At 50.9% G+C, this 20,968-nt stretch overlaps 7 protein-coding genes across 7 annotated transcripts; 4 read left to right on the top strand and 3 right to left on the bottom strand.

Moving 5' to 3' along the window:
* Window positions 1–243: 243 nt before the first annotated feature.
* On the bottom strand, window positions 244–2,807 carry JN550_005333 (uncharacterized protein; the record flags this gene model as incomplete). The annotated part of the gene is made up of 4 exons (XM_049316948.1): window positions 244–1,024; window positions 1,092–2,425; window positions 2,476–2,566; window positions 2,620–2,807. 4 exons carry the CDS (start codon window positions 2,805–2,807, stop codon window positions 244–246), a joined length of 2,394 nt encoding a protein of 797 aa, XP_049172749.1.
* Window positions 2,808–3,356: 549 nt separating this feature from the next.
* On the top strand, window positions 3,357–4,238 carry JN550_005332 (uncharacterized protein; the record flags this gene model as incomplete). Its single annotated transcript, XM_049316947.1, has 1 exon — window positions 3,357–4,238. One exon carries the CDS (start codon window positions 3,357–3,359, stop codon window positions 4,236–4,238), a length of 882 nt encoding a protein of 293 aa, XP_049172748.1.
* A 1,768-nt stretch (window positions 4,239–6,006) lies between these two features.
* On the bottom strand, window positions 6,007–6,642 carry JN550_005331 (uncharacterized protein; the record flags this gene model as incomplete). Its single annotated transcript, XM_049316946.1, has 2 exons — window positions 6,007–6,044; window positions 6,093–6,642. 2 exons carry the CDS (start codon window positions 6,640–6,642, stop codon window positions 6,007–6,009), a joined length of 588 nt encoding a protein of 195 aa, XP_049172747.1.
* Window positions 6,643–8,066: 1,424 nt separating this feature from the next.
* JN550_005330 (uncharacterized protein) lies at window positions 8,067–10,178 on the top strand (the record flags this gene model as incomplete). Its single annotated transcript, XM_049316945.1, has 6 exons — window positions 8,067–8,137; window positions 8,232–8,635; window positions 8,692–9,051; window positions 9,100–9,121; window positions 9,172–9,964; window positions 10,023–10,178. The coding sequence occupies 6 exons, from the start codon at window positions 8,067–8,069 to the stop codon at window positions 10,176–10,178; spliced, it is 1,806 nt and encodes a 601-aa protein (XP_049172746.1).
* A 1,066-nt stretch (window positions 10,179–11,244) lies between these two features.
* Window positions 11,245–13,084, top strand: JN550_005329 (uncharacterized protein; the record flags this gene model as incomplete). Its single annotated transcript, XM_049316944.1, has 6 exons — window positions 11,245–11,418; window positions 11,482–11,505; window positions 11,568–12,314; window positions 12,392–12,728; window positions 12,789–12,870; window positions 12,922–13,084. The coding sequence occupies 6 exons, from the start codon at window positions 11,245–11,247 to the stop codon at window positions 13,082–13,084; spliced, it is 1,527 nt and encodes a 508-aa protein (XP_049172745.1).
* A 1,423-nt stretch (window positions 13,085–14,507) lies between these two features.
* Window positions 14,508–18,648, top strand: JN550_005328 (uncharacterized protein; the record flags this gene model as incomplete). Its single annotated transcript, XM_049316943.1, has 5 exons — window positions 14,508–14,566; window positions 14,735–15,339; window positions 15,464–17,834; window positions 17,883–18,258; window positions 18,310–18,648. The coding sequence occupies 5 exons, from the start codon at window positions 14,508–14,510 to the stop codon at window positions 18,646–18,648; spliced, it is 3,750 nt and encodes a 1,249-aa protein (XP_049172744.1).
* Window positions 18,649–18,860: 212 nt separating this feature from the next.
* On the bottom strand, window positions 18,861–20,027 carry JN550_005327 (uncharacterized protein; the record flags this gene model as incomplete). The annotated part of the gene is made up of 1 exon (XM_049316942.1): window positions 18,861–20,027. The coding sequence occupies one exon, from the start codon at window positions 20,025–20,027 to the stop codon at window positions 18,861–18,863; it is 1,167 nt and encodes a 388-aa protein (XP_049172743.1).
* Window positions 20,028–20,968: the final 941 nt, after the last annotated feature.

Raw genomic sequence — 20,968 nt, 5'->3', positions numbered from 1 at the left:
GTTTTAAAAATAATCAAATGAGCTATTTCAAGAAGTTCACGTTCATTGTCAGCTGGTCCAACCTCAAGGGTTCGAAAGTGGGCACGGGTGGCCCGTTGGTAGACGACATTGCGAACGTCTTGAGGATCCCTAAAGCTCTTACTAACAAACGTCGTGAACGAAGTTAAGCCATGGGTGATAACAAACGTGAAATAGAATCATAAAGTCATTTATAAAGTGATATAGTCCAGAAACAATTCCTTATTATAAATTCAAGGTGGATAGAGCCTTCGTTAAGACTTCTTCTAGCTCCAAAATCTCTTCCTCGCTTGTATGCTGACCGCCCATCATGTAAAGGACATTTCCGAGAACCCGGCTATGGATGTTCCAGGGAGCTTCGGTGGTCTCATTTGCGTTGCATCGAAGCATATCCCTCAGGTTCACAGCCGCGTTGCTGGTATATCCGGCGCCACCAGGTGCGTTAAGGTGGATGGCAAGAACGCTTCCTAGTGCCCAGGCCCCTGCGACAGCTGCATGGTTAGAGAGCCAGCCCACAAACTCTGTATGCCATATTGACCAGACTTTAGAGTCGGAGAGCGTTTCGTTGGCCCCGGCCTTAGACCATCCACCTTTCTTGGCCCAGTCCCAATCTCCATTGCGCTCCATGGCTTGCATTTGACGAAGCGACTCTGTTGCCACATTGCATCCTATGGGGTGAGCGGTGTAGCTGTGTCCATGGAGCAAGGCTTCCGTCTTGTCGTTGGACTCGAAAGCCCGTAGAATACTCTCTGACGCTAGTGTTGTACAAAGGGGCACAAGACCGCCGGTAAGAAGTTTCGCGTGCACCGAGATATCCGCGTGTATGTTTAGGAATGATGACGCCGAGAACCTACCCAGACGATAGAGTCCCGTGAATACCTCGTCAAAAATGATGGGCAGCCCGCTCCAACTCTGCTCATCGGAAATGGCGTCACCTCCCTCACTGCCAAATAGACGTGAGGATCGACGTACGACGTTGACTAGAGCTCGTTGGAACAGTGGGTCTCTGAGCCATGTTAGACACGTTATCTTCATAAAAAAAATGCTTGACGAGTCAAAGGAGGGCGACTTACACCAAAATCATGCCGCCTGCACCGAGAACGACCGGCTCAAGCAAGACGGCGCCGAACTTCCGACCCTGTGAAAGGTGATGATGTAGTGTCTTCTCGATGTACTGTTCATACGCTTCGTGGTGTCGCGCCTTTTCCCTCTTTTCGATGTCGAATACATCGGCTAGAGTGGCGAATTCCGGGTGACTTGACTTCAGCAGGCCTCTCAATCCTTCAGGGATCTCAACGATATACTTTCCCTTGACGCACTTCACACTGGGTGTGTCGAACCACATCCCCTTCCCTTCGTACCACTCGACATTCTCATTGAAGGCGCTAGGTTCTGCACAGTCCATTGCACCGATTGTATCGCCGTGATACCCACCTTTGAGTCCGATAATGCCAAGATTCTCCTTGTTGGACCATCCGTAGCGGACTCTGGCCGCACGCAAACCCATTTTGACTGCCACTTCGACGCCCGTGCTTCCATCGTCAGAGTAAAAGACTCGCGTCAGTCGTGGATTTTGCATTCCATGGAGGAGTGTCTCAGCAAGTGCCAATGCCGGTTCATGGATCGCCTCCGCGAACATGACATGGCCATAGCGGCCAGCAGCGTACGAAGCGGCAAGAGTAAGCGAGGTATTTCCGTGGCCGAGGCCTTGAGTCCACCAGGAAGCAGAACCATCAAATGATGGCTGTAGTAATGGTTCGTTGCCTGGTTCTCCAGATGTGCTTTCTGGCACGAGGGTCTGAAAGAAGTTCTCGTTGGCGCTGTCAATTGCGGTAATCGAGGATGGAGCGAGGAGCTTCTGCTGTGTAAAGGGGTACCAAATTTTTCCATGTGCTGAGTGGGCCATGGACTCCAGACGGGCGATACGGGCCTTATGTCTGCTGTCTAGATGCTCGAGTACATCGTGGATGATAGGTGCCTGGCTGGCCGCGCCGTAATACTTGCCCATTCTCTCCGCGTCAAGTTCCAAGGATTCAGCTTCGCGTTGCGGGGGTGGGAAAAAGGAGTACACGGGGATCCCATGGTGCTCCTTAAAGTACTCTGTGAGGTATTCCCAGTTGCGGTACTGCTCGTCTCGGAACAGTAACACAGCCTCGATATCATAACCCCGAAGCCTCAAGGATTCGTACGCGGAGATTGTCAAGGATATGCCGCCGAGCTTAGAATCCCCAATTAGCACCACAGGGCAGCGCAGTGGCTTGTAGAGTTCTGCTTGTGATACACCTGAAGGACCGGGAGAGTGAACCCCACCGGCGGTCTCAATGAAGAGCCAGCCGGGGCTACGAGCTGCGGTCTGTGCAGCATGGGCATATATAGATTCCAGGAGGCTTTTGTCGGAGGGAACGAACTGCGACCACAAGTAAGCATCACTTCAGTCACCGAAATGATTGCAGTTACCTTGCCCCTCGCTGCTGCATGTGGGCTGATGGCAAGGTCGTACTGATGAAGTGTGGCATGGGCAACTCCTTTGGCATATTTGTCCAGGTGACTGATCTCTAGTCAGAGGAGCAGATCCAAGCATGGGCAGTATGACTAGCTTACTGTGAATCAGCCTCGTCCAGGGGGCCGGTGGAGACAGGTTTGAGGTATGCTATCAGCTCGTTCTTATAACGATCCCTTGCAGACTTGCAGAGTATAGTGGTCAGCACCGTTTTCCCTACTTCAGTGTTGGCCCCGTATATCTGCCACACTCGGAGAGATCTCCAAAGCAGCGACCCGATTGGCGCCATTGATCAATCTCAGTCTCAGTCCATGAACCGGGACAGAGTGAATCAAGTGGATGTTCGTAAGTTACATTAGGAACTGGGCTTAAATCTTGGGGTCTCAACCGAAATCAAAATGCCAGCCCTCGCACTAAGATCGGCAGTCGCTCACTCTGGCTAACTAAGCGCTCTAGGGCCTGCAGGTGGAGATATGCATGCATATAGTGCCATGCACCAGCGAGGGGTTCTCTACTATGCGAATAAATCACGCAACCGACAGGCCGGCCCAACCGGAATCCGAGGCTATTAGGTAAATGCCAACGCGTACATTACATATGTAGTGTTACTGCATAAAAGACCTTGGGCCATTCAAATCCTAGAACGGATAACACTGGCGTGCTGCAATGCAAGCGTTGCGGAGCTCAACAAAACGATTGCAGCGACACCACCAAGCCGCAAAGATGCTTGCCTCGTTCAGTTTTCACATGTTGTCATGTGACAGCACATGATCTATCTACATCATTACTTTCAGGTACTAATTGTAACTGCGAAACCAAGAGTATTGAAGGCAAAGTCATGGCGCGACTAGACGAGACCCTCGACACTATACTTGCACGACGGAAAAATGCGGATAGACTGCGACAGCTGACTACCACATCGCCAGCAATGGTCGACTTCTCCTCCAACGACTATCTATCCCTTGCAACAAATACTGAACTTCAAAGAGAAATAGTATCTCGCCTCGAGGGCCGAATTCTTGCCGCTGAGCGGGGTGAGGCAGCAAGGGGCATATTGGGCTCTGGGGGTTCTCGGCTTCTGGACGGCAATTCAAGCTTTGCTGAGCAACTGGAGCAGAAGATGGCAGATTTCCATGGAGCTCGAAGTGGGCTCCTCTTCAACTCAGCGTACGATGCGAACGTTGGTTTACTGAGCTGCGTCCCACAGCCTGGAGATATTATTCTCTACGACGAATCTATCCATGCAAGTGTCCATGAAGGGATGCGCTTGAGCCGTGCGGCCACGAAGCTTCCATTCACGCATGATTCTGTTACGGATGGGGAGATTGACGCTTCTCGTTCTGGGAGTATGCCAGGACTTGAGGAACTTCTGAGACAAGTCACGAATGGCGATGAGGGGAAAGCAGCACGCGAGGGTAACAGGAACGTATTTATATGCGTGGAAGGCATATACAGCATGGATGGTACCGTGGCTCATCTGGAAAACGTAACCAGACTTACAGATCAGTGCCTCCCCCGCCGAAATGGGTACATCATCGTCGACGAGGCACACTCTGTAGGTGTGCTAGGAAAACAAGGCCGTGGCCTAGTCTGTGAGCTTGGTCTCGAGAGCAAAATTTGGGCTAGAGTCCATGGCTTTGGTAAAGCGATGGGCTGCGCGGGAGGTAAGCGTTATTACACTAATGACTCTGTTTTCGCTATTCGTAAGATGACATTTTAACGTTCGGCGTAGGCATAGTGCTATGTTCAAGCACAGCTCGCAAGTACCTCATCAACTATGCGCGGACGCTTATTTACACTACTTCGATGACCTACTCCTCCATGGTCAGCCTTGACACTATATATGACCATCTTTCAGGTGGACGAGGTGGTTATCAATATCAACATTTGCAGAGTCTAGTCCTTCATGCTTGGCATCTTCTGCAAGCCATGTGTTCTCGTCTTCACCCGGAGGCTGGCTTGGTGCGCATCGGAAATATCCAAGCACAGTCACCTATCATACCCCTATACACATCATCCCCAAAGCATCTGGCTCTGTACTGCCAACAACGAGGTTTCATGGTCAGACCGATTGTCGCACCTACAGTACCCGTTGGAACCGAGAGAGTGCGCATTTGCTTACATGCTCGGAACTCAATCGCACAAGTGGAGTCACTGATTCAAATAATAGAGAAATGGGTAGTAGAACGTAGTTTGGCTTTGAAAGTCAACAAGCGAGTTCTCTGCAAGGTATCGGGCGATGATAGTGGACCAAAAGCTAAGATTTAGAATTCCAATAAATTATACAACGATGGTTATCTCCAAGGGTCAGCCAGCCAACGATGGTGCTGAACTTGTGAGTTCTGTCAGTCGGTCAGCATGGCTATACGGTAGATCTTCGCGTTTACGTCTGTGCTCGTATAATATCCAATTGATGAACAATGCGAGCAGCTAGCGATCTCTCTATTCAGAAATCGCATGTGCCAAAGCTGTCCCAACCCTGCGAAGACACCGTCGGTAGAAACCTGCTGTTTGAGAGGATATTCGGTCAGAGCTTTCTGGTATTTTTTTTATTCTTCCTTTATTTGAAGAAGATTTTTTTTTTTAAAAAAAAAAAAAAAAAGTCTCCGCCTTCGCAGTAGCATCTTGTGTCTGTAACATTTCACGACACAGGTTTGCGCGATTGACTTCAAATTATTACTCCTGTTTGACGGCGCATTGCAGATCTTTGGACGCGGAGACATTCATCAACAGGGCCAGCATATTTGAGCCACCATTGAATTCAACCTGGCATTCACTGGATTCCATCTCATCTAGAGATTCTACTGACGCCTATGCTGGCCAATATGACACGTTTGCAGTGAATACGGTTACAAGTATTCAACCAGCTCAATTTTCAATCACATATTGGCTAAAAGCCAAGAAAATACAGCGTTAACCTCTTGTGGGTCGCGTGCATGACTGGCGATATCCGCGGCATCCTTATGCCTCTTTATTATACAAGCAAAGCCGCACTTGTATGAAAATATGTGTTCAAGCTCCTTGCGCAGTCATTCTCTCAGGGTTAACTCTGATCTGAGGCTCGGTGAGTTATGGATCTGTCAAGATGGGTGCGCGGCCGTTGGGATTGGTGCTCGTCAATTTTTCTGACAAAGCCTCTTAAGAGATGTATGAAGTATGCTAAAGCAGGACATGAAGATGCTCACGGAGCGTACGATTTCTAATCTTGACCCAAAACAGGTTTCTTCATCACCAACGATGGAATCAAACATGCTTTGCCTGACATAATACAGTCGATCCAATCAAGAGGACTAGCACCTCCCATAGGACGTATAATAAGGGTCGGCAGAATGCGAGGGGGTGATGGTATGGGTGAAAGGAGCGTTATCATTTGAAATCTAGACACTGCAGAAATGACAATAAGGAGAATAAAGCGCAAAACCACACTCGGCCACTTGCACAAGCCACACAACTCGAGCTCAATACGAACGAAGTGGACACCATCTTGTTTACTTAGACCCCACGCTAGAAATGCAGTTGCCACCACCTAAAACACGTGAGCGCCTGTAGACATTGCAGAAGTAGGTACACTTACAATAGGGGTTCTTGACGTAGTTGGAGGTCAGGATCCCCGAGGACGGGTCATTGCTTCCTCGATCAACGAAATGAATTGGAACGGAGCCGCAAGTTGCGCAGCCATGGTTGCCCAAAGCATCTACAAGCCCCCTGATCTGTGACAGGGTCAAAGACGCTCCCTGAGGGAAGAGACACACGCCCCCAGTCCCAATGGAGACCTCGCTTTCAAGACTGACTTCTCCTCCAATACCTTCCACTTCAGCGCTGGCGCTGGCCCCTATCGTGACGGAGACAGTGGTTCCAACGCACACAATATGATCGCCGCTGTTGTACACTGTATTGGGGTCTTTATCGGTGGCGGCGAGGATATCGTGCCACAATTGCAGGATTCTGACACCTGAGTGGTTCTCGAGCGTAGCCAGAGGGCATAAGCCCGATCCTCGGCAGTTGATTCCAAGAGCGCGAGGGTTCTTTGTGTCTCCCGGATTAGGGCTCGTCGATGCTGGTAGCGCAGCAGAGAGGCCTGCCAGAGCAGCCAGGGCAGTGACAGTATTCTTGAAAGAAGGCATCTTTGGTATCAAGCTTGGCGAGGTGTATAAGCTGAGGGCAGGAAACAGGAAATATTTTTGAGACAGGGTTGTGTGTGTTGATTGAGGTATGATCTCGGATGCCTGATAGGAACATACACAGTCAATATTTATATATTTCAATCTCTATGGACCTGCTACGTCTGTAGCACCTACTGACGAACGAATTCGCATTTTCACGATCTGCATCCCTATATTTGGATCAGGCCCTGATCTCACATACAGCATTCGCAATTGACCGTTCAAAGCTGCACGACCGTGCACGCACTGAAACCTAAATAGCGGCCTAGCGATATACAGCAAGAATCTGCTAGCTGGAAGACCTAAACATAGTAGCTTGCACTAGAACGACAGAAGATACAGTAAGGATACACACTGACACCGAGCTAACTTGCAACTACATATCCCCTTCGCACTCGGCTTGCCACCAGCCACAACTGGTCGTTCCTTCGCACGACGGCGTGGTTTCTAATAACAGCATCCCCCAACGGGCTGCGTGGTCCCCAATCGCATATCCCTCCCCGGAATCGAACCAAACACCTACGGAAGTTTCTCGGGCAGGGACAGAGATTGGTTCGCTGGAGCACCTGAGCTGAAAAGAAGACTTCCTTCCACCTCAGTGGGGGTCTCCGAATCCTACTGCGACTTCGTGCATTTTGGCGCGTTGGCCCATTCTTGAGATGGCGAAGAACCTCTCACGCTACGTACCTCAGCCGTCTCTCATCGTTACTGGCAGAACTGGCCTGTGCGTCATAGCTGGGCCAAGTCGTCGGCTGGTGGAGCGCCCGGCCATACGCGGCACTGGCGTGATCCGGGGTCTCAACGCTCCTCTCAACTTGCAACATGTGCATACCGACGTAGCTGGTGGGCCTGGCAGCTTCTGAAAACCGGGACAGCCCAGCCTGCCCAGCACGAGGCCATTCTTCTGGGCTTTGATGCCACCCATCGCGTCCAAGTGTACTGCAGAGCTCACTTGGTTCCCGGGCTTGAAAAGAAACCACTGTAATCTCCGAGTCGGAAATGCCACTCAAGAGGCCGGTCGCCAATTTCTCCAAATCCGTACCGCAACTCCACGAATTGCTCTCCAGCTGTGGCACACCGGGGGCTACAAGTCCTTACCCAATTCGGAAATGCGGAAGGACAAAACATTTGCTGGGCCTACATCCGGACAGGGCTACGCCCAATATATCTGATGCCACCGTGTACCTGGATTGATGTAAAGCCTCGCAGATAGCTGCGGAGTTCTTAAATGAAGTTATCTCCTTAAACATCCGACAAGCGCAGTACGTAGCGACGCTCGTTCTAAGAGTTTCCTTTGCATTGCGACGTATAAGTATTGTTAAAGTGTTGCCGCCAACAGCCAACACCAGCACGTCTGCCTCCTCTGTGGCAGTGCGGCCTTCGACATGTCGTCTTTTCGAAGCCCCTCGCTAACTGCGTGGCTCAAAGTCGCCACACTGACGGCTACCAGTATTTTGTAGGTGTTGTTCACGATAGTTGGCCAAGACAGGGTTGTATACAGACTATTGGAATTGGGAATGATCAATTGAAGACTCACTAAACACTGCTAGGGGTGCATCTGCTGCGGCAACTCCCAGAGCTGCGGCTTGTCTAGATGTCTGGACTCCTATCACCGCTAAGGACTACAATGCCGCTATCAACCCCGGATGGAACCTTGGCAATACGCTTGATGCGATTCCTGATGAAGGGTCATGGAACAACCCGGCTGTCGTCCAGGCTACATTTGACGACGTGAAGAAGGCTGGCTTCAACAGTGTTAGAATCCCAGGTAAGACTAACGAGAATACCTTTCAAATGGAGGGAGCCAGGCTTACCGTTCAAGTTACCTATACCCATCACTTCACTGGAAGTTCGCCAGACTGGACAATCAATTCCACTTGGCTTCAGAGAGTTTCCAAGGTTGTTGACATGGCCCTATCAAGCGGGCTCTATGTGATTACAAACGTTCACCATGGTAAGGTGTATCTATGAAATTTCTGCAATGAATCGACCTTTGACCGGATGTTCCAGATTCCTGGGAGTGGGCCGATGTTTCAGCGTCTGGTGCGAACTTGACCATGATCGAGGAAAAGTTCTATAGAACTTGGGTGCAGATTGGCCAGACTCTTGCGTGCAAATCGCCTAAGCTTGCTCTTGAGCCTATCAATGAGCCTCCCGCCAACACAGCAGCAGACGGCGCGGAGTTGAACAAACTCAACGAGCTGTTTCTAAAAGCACTTGCTGAGTCTGGTGGACAGAACGCTGCACGTGTCGTCACGTTGGCCGGTGGTAGCATGGACAGCATCAAAACTTCAGAGTGGTTCAAACTGCCGACAGGTAACTACAAGGCAAAACAGTATCTGGCACTACAGTACCACTACTACAGCCCTTGTAAGTTCTTTCAATTGCCAGGTTGAACGGTTACTAATGAACTCTCAGATGACTTCATCTTCCAAGCTTGGTAAGTTGAAGTGAAAAACATTTAGCCTTCTTCAACTAAACATAGGACAGGGGAAAGACGATATGGGGCTCCGATGCCGATAAGGCCACCCTGGAAGCTGACATTGCGAACATCCGCGGCAATTTTACCGACCTTCCTCTGGTGATTGGGGAGGCTGAAGCTGGCATGTTACTTGAGCCGGCCGCAAGGCGCAAGTACATCGACTTCTTTGCACGCACGGCCAAGAAATACGACACCTCCTTGATTGTTTGGGATAATGGCGACGGCTACCTAGACCGTAGCACACACACATGGAGAGATCCTCAGCTTCTCGATATACTCAAGAATGCAGTTAAGGGGGTATCAAACAGTCTCTCGGATTCCACGACTGATGGCTCAGCAACCTCGCAGTCCAGTTCGGCCTATATCTTCCACAAAGTCGGAGCTGCAGTCACAGACCAGGTTGTCAAGTTTCTTCTGAATGGAAACACAGTCAAATCTATTCGTGCCACGGACGGAACAGTTCTTAGCTCGTCGAAAGACTACTCTGTTTCTGGTGGTGACGTGACCGTGAAATCAGCATTCCTCTCAAAGTACCTGTCGGCCACAGCAGCGCCGGGTAGCAAAACCAACCTCACCGTGTCATTCTCCGCCGGAGCTGATGCTACTGTAGAGGTTGTGCAATGGGATGTACCAGTACTGGGCTCGACAACATCCAAGGCTCAAGCTGGATCTGATCTTATCATCCCGATCACTTGGAAGGGCCTGTATAAACTCGCTGCAGTCAAGATGCTTCGCAATGACGGGGTTTATCTGTTTGATGACTGGACCCAGTACTTGGGACCTCTGCAGCAAGCACGCGGAGTAAGTATCATTGCTGTATATCACGGTGGCGGCTCAAATGGCTAACCCGAATCAACAGACATATAGCGGCCAGTGGGACCGTGACGGCGCATCTGTGAAGCTTATGGCTGCAACGGTCGCCCAAGTTATCTCAGGTGGAGTCACGACAACGTTCACGTTCGAATTCTACCCCAGAGTACCCGGAAACTCGGTCAACTACACTCTGACAGTGTAATGTGCAATCGGAATCGAAAGACGGCACAAGATAGAGTTTCTCTGGAAATAGTCAATACTGTATATAGTTAGAACCATCTAGTGTACATAACCAACGAAACGGTCTGGTCCCTTAACAATCAGTTTTGGTGGGGTTTTCTCCCATGCCTTGTATGACGAACATCTTGCGTCGGTGATGCAGCTGGCAGCTTACGACACACTCTCCGGTGCCCGAAGATCCCCTCCTTTCTCTTCCAACTCGACTCTCTTCGCATCTTGATGAGCTCCTGTTCAGCTCCTGTTAAGCAATGTTCTGTACCTCCTGCTCTTCTGCACAAATGCGTGCACGGCCAGCAATAAAGTCAAGCAGCATTGTTTCGGCCGCTTTCGCATTCTGTGTCAACGCATGGTTGTCCCCTTCAAAGTGTATGTACCTATTTCCATTCTCGCCGTACATGGAATAACGCTAAGTATGCGATTCCGGAAATGCTAACCAATGCCACACCATCACCTGACGCCCGGAATGTCTTACAAGTCAGGCTGAAGCTACGAACTGACGGCAACGGTAGCTATGCGTTGCCGAGAAGTGAGCTCCGGATCGCCCCGCTTTGGGGTCGTTGTCGAACCAAGGCGGTGGTGGTTTAGCGTCAGTACAGCAGCGCCGATTCGAGAATGGCGCAACGCGCCTTTTGTCGGAAACCTGCAGAACTTTTTGGGTCTTCATGTACAGTCTGATTTAGTCCGTCCAGGGTCACGTCCAAGCCCGTCCCCAAACAAGTGGTCCGCAACAGCCCTACGCGAGGAGACGCCAATTGAAAGCCGTTTGAAGCCGATCAGTTGCGACCTAGCAGGACGCCTAGCCTATAAGGCACCCGAAGGGACCGACGTGCAGGATGCTAGTTAGTCATTTCAGCTTAGCTTCCCCGTAGCGACATGAATGGGGAAAAAAAGGTAAAAATCTAGCAAGTTGGCATTCTGCATTCGAGAAATTGCCGCAGAACCATGCCATAAGGTAGTTCCTCCTTACTCATCCTTTCACTGCAATTGCTTTTTGCAGAACCTTCGAGCTAGCAAAGACAAGAGTCGAGATGACCGCTGCCACCGCGCTTCAGGCGGACCACCCGCAGGAGACCCATGCCACCGCGGGAAAGGATGTGGCGATCGCCATGGTAGGCGAGGAGGTCCATCCCGTCGACCCCGTAGTGTCTGCGCGTGCTGTGCGGAAGATTGATTGGTTTTTGATCCCAGCGATGACCGTGGGTGTAAGTCTTCAAGTGTCCAACAAGAAAACATATGGTTTGGGTGCGTAACTGACTTCTCACAAGTATGGCCTCGTATACTATGACAAGGTATGCTTTGATGTAGGATCCACACGTGATTGGACCCGTTCTAATAGAAAGTTTACGTATAGGCTATACTGGGCTCAGCAGTTCTCTTCGGTATGACCACCGATTTACACCTAAGTATTCCGGATGCGCATAACCCAGCCAGCGTTGATACTTCTCGTCTCTCGTGGGCGACCTCATTATTCTACTTCGGCATGCTGGCGGGCCTATATCCAATGTCTTACGCCCTGCAACGCTTTGAAGTAGGCCGGACTCTTGGAGTGGTCGTCTGTATTTGGGCCCTGGTGTGTCTGCTGACGGCTGCCGTTACATCCTATCAGGGGCTTTACGTACAGCGCTTCTTCCTGGGATTCATCGAGAGTATCATCCCGACAGGCTTCATGACGATAATCTCTGGGTACTATACTCAGCAGGAGCAGTCTTTGCGGCAGAGTTGGTGGTTCTCCTCTACCGGCTGGTGGACCATCATTGGTGGTGCGTTGAACTACGGCTTTGCTCAGATCACCGGCGGTGGCCTCCATCGTTGGCAGTACATCTATCTGCTTGCGGGTGCCCTTACTTTCCTGTTCGGCCTGTTTTGCTTCGCTGTCCCCAGCTCTCCAGTTTCGGCCTGGTTCTTGACCAAGGAAGAGAGGTTTGCGGCGGTCGAGCGGTTAAGACACGGCCAAACGGGGATTCGATGCACCCAGTTCAAGGGTGCACAGCTCAAAGAAGCCCTTCTTGATATTAAAATATGGCTCATTGCTATTATGATGGCGTCTGCATACACCGTCAACGGAGCTGTGTCAGGTTTCGGCCCCTTGATCGTGTCTGTAAGTCCCCCCCGGTGGTTATGTCTCGGTCTTGACGTTCGTACTTGCTGAGCCATCATGTACTAACGTTGAACCAGACTTTTGGATGGAGCACATTGGAATCCATCGTTTTCCAGTTTCCACTTGGTGGCCTCTGCTTGATCGCCATCTTACTTACGGGCTGGCTGGGCTCGCGATTTCCAAATATTCGCATCTTCATGCTAATCGTCTGTTGCCTTCCCGTCATTGCAGGCTGTGCTCTTATTTGGAAAAGCGAATGGTCCTATCACGCCGCTGCACCAGTCGTGGGATATTCCATCACCGGCACTTTTGGTGGCGTCGTCAGTCTTATCATTACCATTGGGATGTCCAACGTCGCAGGGCATACGAAGAAGAGCTTTACGTCAGCGACAATATTCGTGGCTTATTGCGTGGGTGAGTAGCATTTTGGAAAAGAAGTAGAATCTGTCCGAGTAGGAGCTAAACATCCGACAGGGAACATCATCGGGCCCCAGCTGATTAAGTCGCAAACAAAACCATTACATTACCCTGAACTGTGGACTGGGCTCATTATCTGGTATGTTACCTAACCTCCCACTGCATGAGCCAAACTAACTCGACTACCCAGTTATTGCATTACAATAACTGCTGCTGTTGCACTGTACTTTGTATTGAGGCACGAGAACAAGAAGAAGGAGTTGCTGAACAAGACGGACGAGGTCGAGCGAGCCAAACTAGCTTTCCAAGATCTTACCGATAAGGAAAACCCCTACTTCAGGTACCAGTTATAGGCGTAGTTAGCTAGTTCCGGAGCTTGGAAAGGCTTGTCTGGAAGGCCATGTAGCGGGGATTCGGACACACACAAACGAAGGACAAAGAGTGATGTAGAAGGGAGGGTTGAATTGTGGAGAACTAGCACTGTCTGAGACTACGATAAGGTGGGGTGGCCGGCAACTGCCACACAGCCATCACGCAATGAGCAGTAATTTGCAACTAGTGTCCATATCGCCTCGACAAGGGTACAACGCCAATTGTCCGTGGATCGTTGGCAGCATCTTGACGACAACCTTGGTGCCATCCTTCGCCAACCATTGGCTACTCCTACCTGGACGGAACTTGATGTAGCCGGCAATAGGCTTGCGTGGGGTTTGCTAGGTTCGAAAGGCAGGAACTCTAATTGCCACCGCAGCCGAGTCAGGAGGTGCTGAATGCGGTTCTGGCTGTCGGGCGGACTGCCAACTTATATGTGGGAGCGATTTGACGCTAGACATCGAGAGGGTTGCGAGGGACCGGCTGGAGGCTGGTTAGCATTAACTTATCACGCCCAAGCTATGTAGACCTGCTCCGTAATGTGCTCAACTGAGATTCAACGCTCTGCGGACGAAGCTGCCGCACCATTGCAGCCAATGGCAGCGCCAGTCCAGGCGGGCTGGACTCCGAAGGAGGTGGCCAATCAGTGGTACTGCCGCCTTCTGGTTTTAGGCCCGTAGAAGGCCTAGGCGGGCCTATCCCGGGTCTTGTAGCCCAGGCTTGCCCAGAGAAGCCTGGGGTCAACGGTTCGATGCGGGTTGGCCCCTACATCTCGCTTGACCAGTCCATAAGATTCCCGTCACCCAGAGCACATGGTCGCCTTGTCGAGTATGACTTGTTTTCGAGCGGAGGGACGCATTGGCAGGCCCCGCAGGTCCAGACTCTTCTTAGCCATACCCATTGCCCACTTGCATGGCCCATGGGCATTTCACATTGCCATGTACAACTGATCCGCCTGCCCACGAGGGGGCTGTTTCTCTGTCGCCCGTGGGCGGACTCTCTGTCTTGACCGGCATTGAGCGAAAAACAAAAGCCGTCACCTGGTTCAGTGACTGGGAAACAGCCTCCTGGTCTGGCCGTGGACAGCTCTCAACAGTCACTACCGCCCTACTCCGATCGCGGGAACACGGGCACCCCTCCAAACGAAGCGAAGCCCACCTAGAATGTGGGCTGTCGACGACAAGATACGATCGAGTTCTTTGCCTTCGGTACCGAATCCTACTAATCGACATGACGATTGACGATTGACGATTGAGACGACGAAACCTAGAAATTCCAGCAAGTCAACATCTGTGCCGGGCTCTCAACTTGACGGAGGCTTTGAGAGCCAGGGTAGAGCAGAGCCCGCAAAGATAAAACACACGAATATTCAACGCCAGCGTATGTGCCACCACGGCGACGACAATGAATCGGAAGATGGAGGCCATGCGCGAGAAGGAGGTATCTCGGATCGCTCCCGAATTGTAGGTACACCTTTTCGATTATATCTCAACTGTCTGCCTTACCAAAATAACGGCATAGCGTTTCTGGCATTTAACACTTTCTTTTCTTTTGCCTTTGTGTGTCCGTCTGCCTTCACCAGCCACTTGGCGATTCGATACTCTACAAAAGTGCGGTGCCTAACAATGTAGATTCGTCCATGTGCGCTCGCACCTGAATTCATCGTCGTCCTGTAACGTTTCGAATGATACCTATGCCGCCTTTCCAGCAGTGCTATCAGATCCTGCATTGAATGCATTTGCTCAACTTGGTGCTCTAAAACTGGATGCGAAACGTTGTCGCGTTTCTCTATTCGACCGAAGGAACCAGTATGTTGTCGCCGAATCCACCAATGACTCTGTCCTTGGCTCATGCCTCCGGAATGACGAGATTTGGCTTGACGGTATGGTAACACCTAGAGGCCTTGGGATATGTGAACACGTACTCATCTCAAACGATGGCAAATGGGAACATACCGGTGCAAAACTTGACGTTTCAGTTGTGCCGGATCTTGCAGCAGATGCTAGATTCTCCGACAACTCCTACGTTCTAGGAACACCATACATTCGGTTCTATGCTGGCGTACCTCTGAAGTCTCGCAATGGAGTGAATGTGGGCGTTCTCGCTGTCTTGGACGACCAACCTCGGGCGGGGCTTGACGAGAGCCAACTAGATTGTTTGCGGGAACTGTCTCGAATCATAACAGGCTACTTTGAGCTCAAAGAGTCAGCTCCCAGCTTCCGGCGAAGTGAGCGAAGTAAGTTCGTTTTGCATAGATATCTAAATCTTTGTTCTTCCCACCAGTCTAGGCACTGTGGCTCCATTGTACACAGCAGCTCTTCATCAAGTTATAGTTCGGTGACTAACGCCTATTCGCTTAGTGGTTCGAGGCCTTGGAAGTTTTGTAGAAGGAAAGACGACGATGTCTGGCTGGGAACTTGGCGCAAACTCCGGCTCGTTTCGGAACAATGGAAGCGAAGGAGATCTCAACATGCAGCAGCAATCCATCAGGCAGAGAGATGATAATGATGATAAGGCTGGACATAATGACGACCTTGAACAGAGTCAGCGGCCTGCGCCGATTCCTCTTCAGCCAGTGTCTCGTACAGAAGAGCAAACCAGCGTCCAGGCGTTGCCGAATCACAAGAGCGGACCAGGAGACTCGGCCACCTTCACGGTACATTCGACAAGTTCAGCTCGAACGATTAGTACCATTGCTCCCTCGGAAGAACCCCAACTCAAAGAGGTGAAGGTTATCTTCAGCAGAGCAGCCAATATTATCAGGGAGTCTATCGAAGTGGAAGGAGTTCTATTTCTGGACGCGAGTGTCTTCTCTTATGGCGGTCTTGTATCAGATGTGGATGTCCATTCACGGAGGTCATCCAGCTCATCCAGGAGTCCACCAAGATCAGAAGATGATCTTGGCCAAGAATCAGAAGACGACTTGAAAGCTTGCAATGTCTTGGGCTATTCTACAAGCACCGACTCCAGCATCGACTGCACTTCACCAAGCTCGCCCGATGTCCGGGTACCGGAGAAGTTTCTCAGGGCACTTCTAAAACGCTATTCGATGGGCAAGGTATTCAACTTCGACGAAGATGGCGCTACTTTACAGTCGACCGATGACGATCAGGACCAACCCGCACGTCGACTGAGCACTACTGGCTCGTCGGAGACGGTCACCGTTGCATCACCAGGGTCGAAGGCCTCCAATCCATATTCCCGCAAGAATGAGGATGAGTTGATGTTATCAATGTTTCCCGGTGCCAGGAGTGTAGCCTTGGTTCCTTTATGGGACGCACGCAGGGAACGATGGTTTGCTGGATCATTCATTTGGACTAAGGCACCTGCTCGACTTTTCACTAGTCAGGGTGAAATCAGCTACCTTCGCGCTTTTTCTACAACCATTATGGCCGAAGTTGATCGTGTAAACACCTCAAACTCTGAGCGTGCCAAAAGCGATCTGCTGGGGTCTTTGAGCCATGAACTTCGGTCACCCTTGCATGGGATAGTGGCTGCAGTTGAGTTACTTCAAGACACCGACCTCGATGCGTTCCAAGGAGGACTGCTGCAGACGATGGATGCCTGCGGTCGAACGCTTCTGGATGTCATAGATCACCTCTTGGACTACACCAAAATTAGCAGGCTTGTCAGAGGTGGTGCCAGAGATCGTCGCGGATCACCTGCGCAAAGGCGTACCGATGGGATGGACAAGTATCAATCCTTCCAGTCTCAACTCACTGCGCTTTCTTCGACGATGAATCTAGATGCCTTAGTGGAGGAAACGGCTGAGAGCATCTTTACTGGCCATATCTCCCAAGCCCTGCCGGCTTCCTTGACCAGACATGAAAGTCTCAACGGTCAAAACACTCGAATACAGGGAAGATCTGATTCTGTCTGGTCAGCAGAACGTTTCGTATCACCAAATTCGGATACTTCACCCACAGCAGTGCATCAACCCGTACCCATTTACCTTGAGATTGACCCGCATGTGTCATGGATCTGCCGCGTCGAGGCAGGCGCCATTCGTCGTGTCCTCATGAATCTTCTTGGTAATTCCCTAAAATATACCAAATATGGATTTATCAGAGTGAGCCTCAAGCAAGAGCAACGCCAAGCGAAAAGGAGAAAACCCTATACCCAGGTCGTGTTAAATGTCTCGGACTCAGGGAAAGGCATCACCCAAGAGTTCCTGCAACATCGCGCATTCAAACCTTTCACCCAGGAGGATCCATTGAGTCAAGGTACTGGAATTGGACTCAGTCTTGTGTCGCAGATTGTACAGGGCCTGGGCGGAACCGTCCACATCGAAAGCCAACTGGGATGTGGAACCTCCGTCACCATCTCCATACCCTTGAAAACTCCACTGAACCTGGACATGCGTGACTCACCGTTTGCAGCGAATGTTGCGGCTCTGAGAGGACTCCGAGTCTCACTTTGCGGTTTGAGAACGGAGCCTGACTGTCCTGGGATTGCTAGTTTCATCTCGCCGGTCGAGCTGGACGTGGTGAAAACCGTCTGTTGCGAATGGCTCCATCTGGAGGTAATTGAACAAGGGTCGACTGACATTCGACCCGATATCATTGTCCGTGCTGATACATCTTTGGGTGATGTGTCAGAAACAACAACGGACAGAGACTCTATTCACTTACCGGTGGTAGTTGTATGCCGCAGCGTGTTCACAGCTCAGAACCTGTCCATGAAGTTTGGACAGGCGAGTTCAGGGAGGATCTACGAATTCATTTCTCAACCGTAAGCATTCATAGACCTATCTATAAGTATGTGGACTGACGATCATAGCATCGGACCTCGAAAACTGGCAAACGCAATGGTTCTTGCTCTGGGAAGGTACAATGATGCAAAAGCTTCTGATTTGGTACCCTCACAACCGTCCGATATTCCGCAGAACATATACATCAACCCCTTGGCCACCCCAGACTATACCCCGGGGGTCGAATTTCCCTCGATGTCAGGGTGGACTCCAGAAGTCGTTCTGCTGCCATCTCAACCTTCCGAGCCACATCTTGTATCCGTGCAAGACTTTGGGCTTTCCACGGCATCCCTGGGCCAGAAAAACACAGACAACTTGTCAAGCACATCGGAACTTGGTGCGAGCGCTGCTGATCAAGCCAGAGACGTATTTCTTCTCGTGGATGATAATAAAATCAACCTACAAGTAAGCATGGGATTCGATATCATGGATTGCATTACATTGACCTCGTTCCAGATCCTTGTTTCGTTTATGATGAAGCTGAAGTACAAGTTCCGAACCGCAACAAATGGCCTCGAAGCCTTTGAGATATTCTCAGAAAATCCCGAGTCTTTTACTCATATTCTCATGGACATTTCCATGCCTGTCATGGATGGCCTCGAGTCAACTCGACGCATTCGCGAGCTGGAAGGAACGCGGCGTTTAAGACCCAGTAAGATTATTGCACTGACGGGATTAGTATCGGCGAACGCACAGCAAGAAGCGTTCGCCAGTGGTGTTGATATGTATATGACCAAACCTGTGCGTTTCAAGGACTTATCGCGGGTGCTGGAAGGGACAGGGCATAAACTCTGATAAACAACTCGGTTAATTCTGAACAGGAAATATTTGGCCGATTTGGCTAGTAAACTTGAAGCCCTAAAAATACATGCGTTCCTCGATTTACACAGCACAGGATAATTCTATCATCGATCGCTCATCTCATTGGCCATGAAGAGTGTCACCTAACCTTTGGTCGTAGATCCTTATATTATACCATTAATGTGACCAGCACCAAAGCTGAGCACTTACTCCATCTCGTTTCTTGTAGACTTGATATACAGCTCCCGGTTCGGAAAACCTGGTAGTTCCTGGCACAACTTTAACGCGCGTTTAAAGGTCTCCTCAGCAACATCTCGCTTGCCCGAGAGGTTATATCGCCTGCCAGATTGGACTAGGTCTTCCCAGGCTCGTACGTTCTCCACAGTCTTGACGATCTCCTCTACCGTGTGCCCGGCGGGGTCGCGAGTTTGGGTGCTTGACTCGCCATCCTTAGGTCCCAGAACGGGCGCGATGTCTCTGAACCCCCGGAGCGCATCGAAGACGAACAAGGTGGCACATACGCGGTCGGGCGCCACTTCCGAACTGTGCCACTGCTTGTCCGAAACGGAATACGTAGTGTTCCTGCGGTGTACATCGGTACTAGAAAGATCTGCGGCCACGTACTTCTTGGTGTTGACTATTGTGGAGGACACCTGGTGCGTCTTATAGGCCGAATCCGACTTCTTTCCGTCGTTCCACTGGAGCCCGTACTCGGCGTGCGTCGCTTGGTCGTATTCCGCCGGCTTGACGGACCACAGGAGGTTTTTGCCTTCGCCGGCGAGGATCCAACTTTGGCCGAACGCATTGTGGGAGTGGATCACGTTTCCTCGCTTGCCGTCAGGCAGCCACACGTGCAACCGCCACAGCTCATCGATCTTGCCGTCTTTGATGAGACTGCACAGTGGAACAAAAAGGAAGCCCCCTGCGCTGCGCGACACTTTGAACGAGGAATTTGGCGCTGCCAGGGCTGCGCGGATGATGGGCCAGATGAAATCGACGCTGAGAGGATCTTGCCTGAGATCTGAGGTCCGCCCCCTTTCGCGCATATACGACAGGCCGATGACAACGTTCATAATCAACACCAACTCTGGCTCCGAGGAGAGCTCTTCTTGGGCGGCCGCTAGCCATTGCGTGACTGACAGGGTAGTCGATGCCTTTTTCTGTGTTATCGAGAACCACTGAACCAGCATATCATCCCACTCCTTTTCAAGTTGGATGGCCACAGCGACGCCTCGAAGGGTTCGTTCTAGAGCAGAGGGTTCGAGCGTGTATTGGTCACCGACTTCACCGAGACCTGTCGCAACGATATCTGACTTCGGTGGAGGGGTGATATTCTCACCCCCGGGGGCTACGAGTATTTGATCGATGGACATTGCTTGTGATAGGAGAATATAATGCCAACTGGCGGCTAGTTCGTGTGCACAAGAACGTGGAGACGCTGGGATTTTCAGTCGATCAAGGTTGGGTGCGCCAAGTCATCGTGTCGGACAATGGGAGCCTCGAATCTTATACACTTCGATAAACATGCTGATATGATTCAGTAAAAAGTCCTGCCGCCTCCTGCGCAAAGCGCAGAGGCAGCTGCTGGCCGTACCCCAATCCGCCCCAGGCTTGTGCCAACTGCATTGGAGTTAGCCTATCGAGATTGGGGACCAATCACCGCGCCCAGGAATCGATTTTGGGCGGATTTCTGATCTCTGCCTGCACGAGAACCCGAAAACCGCACGTGGCGGTGGGTTGCACTGTTGCACTGCCCCAACCCACTGGTTGCGATGATTGGCTGATCTGCTGGTTGGCTGATTGGCCCGCCCCTTTGGTCGGTCGGCGCAGTCTATTCCAGGCTTCAGAACTGGAAAAACTGATTAGATTAGTCGTCAACGTGACAGCTAGTTCTACTAATACAGCCACGTAGGGTACTACTATAGGATTTTCTGGGTCTCAAATTGGAACTTCCGCTCAGTCCTCGCCGACTACACCAGCACATGTTTAGCATTAGTCACCTTTGCCTCTCTGACCATGCCAGTCCGTCGGAGGGAACGATAGATTGTCTACAGCTCTTGCCACGAACCCTGTTAATTCCATGCTGCCTGGGAATATTTCCATTTGAATCTGTGCGCTCGCCAGATTGCTGATCACCGCACCACTGCACTCGAAACTCGCGACGCGCAGTCCCGGCGCGGGTAAACCTAAATGTAGCAACATCGTGAAACGCCTCACGTCTCAGCCCTACGTCAGCTCGAAGTTCATCCGAACACTCTCTGATCGTCCATCAAAAGTCTTGGCTCGTCTTGGCCAGGAAATGCCAAGAAATCTT

Source organism: Neoarthrinium moseri (assembly GCF_022829205.1).
Source record: "Neoarthrinium moseri strain CBS 164.80 chromosome Unknown scaffold16_Wmoseri_CBS_16480, whole genome shotgun sequence".
NCBI lineage: Eukaryota > Fungi > Ascomycota > Sordariomycetes > Amphisphaeriales > Apiosporaceae > Neoarthrinium > Neoarthrinium moseri.
The sequence above is the reverse complement of the archived record's forward strand: the minus strand, read 5'-3'. Positions and strand labels throughout refer to the sequence as shown.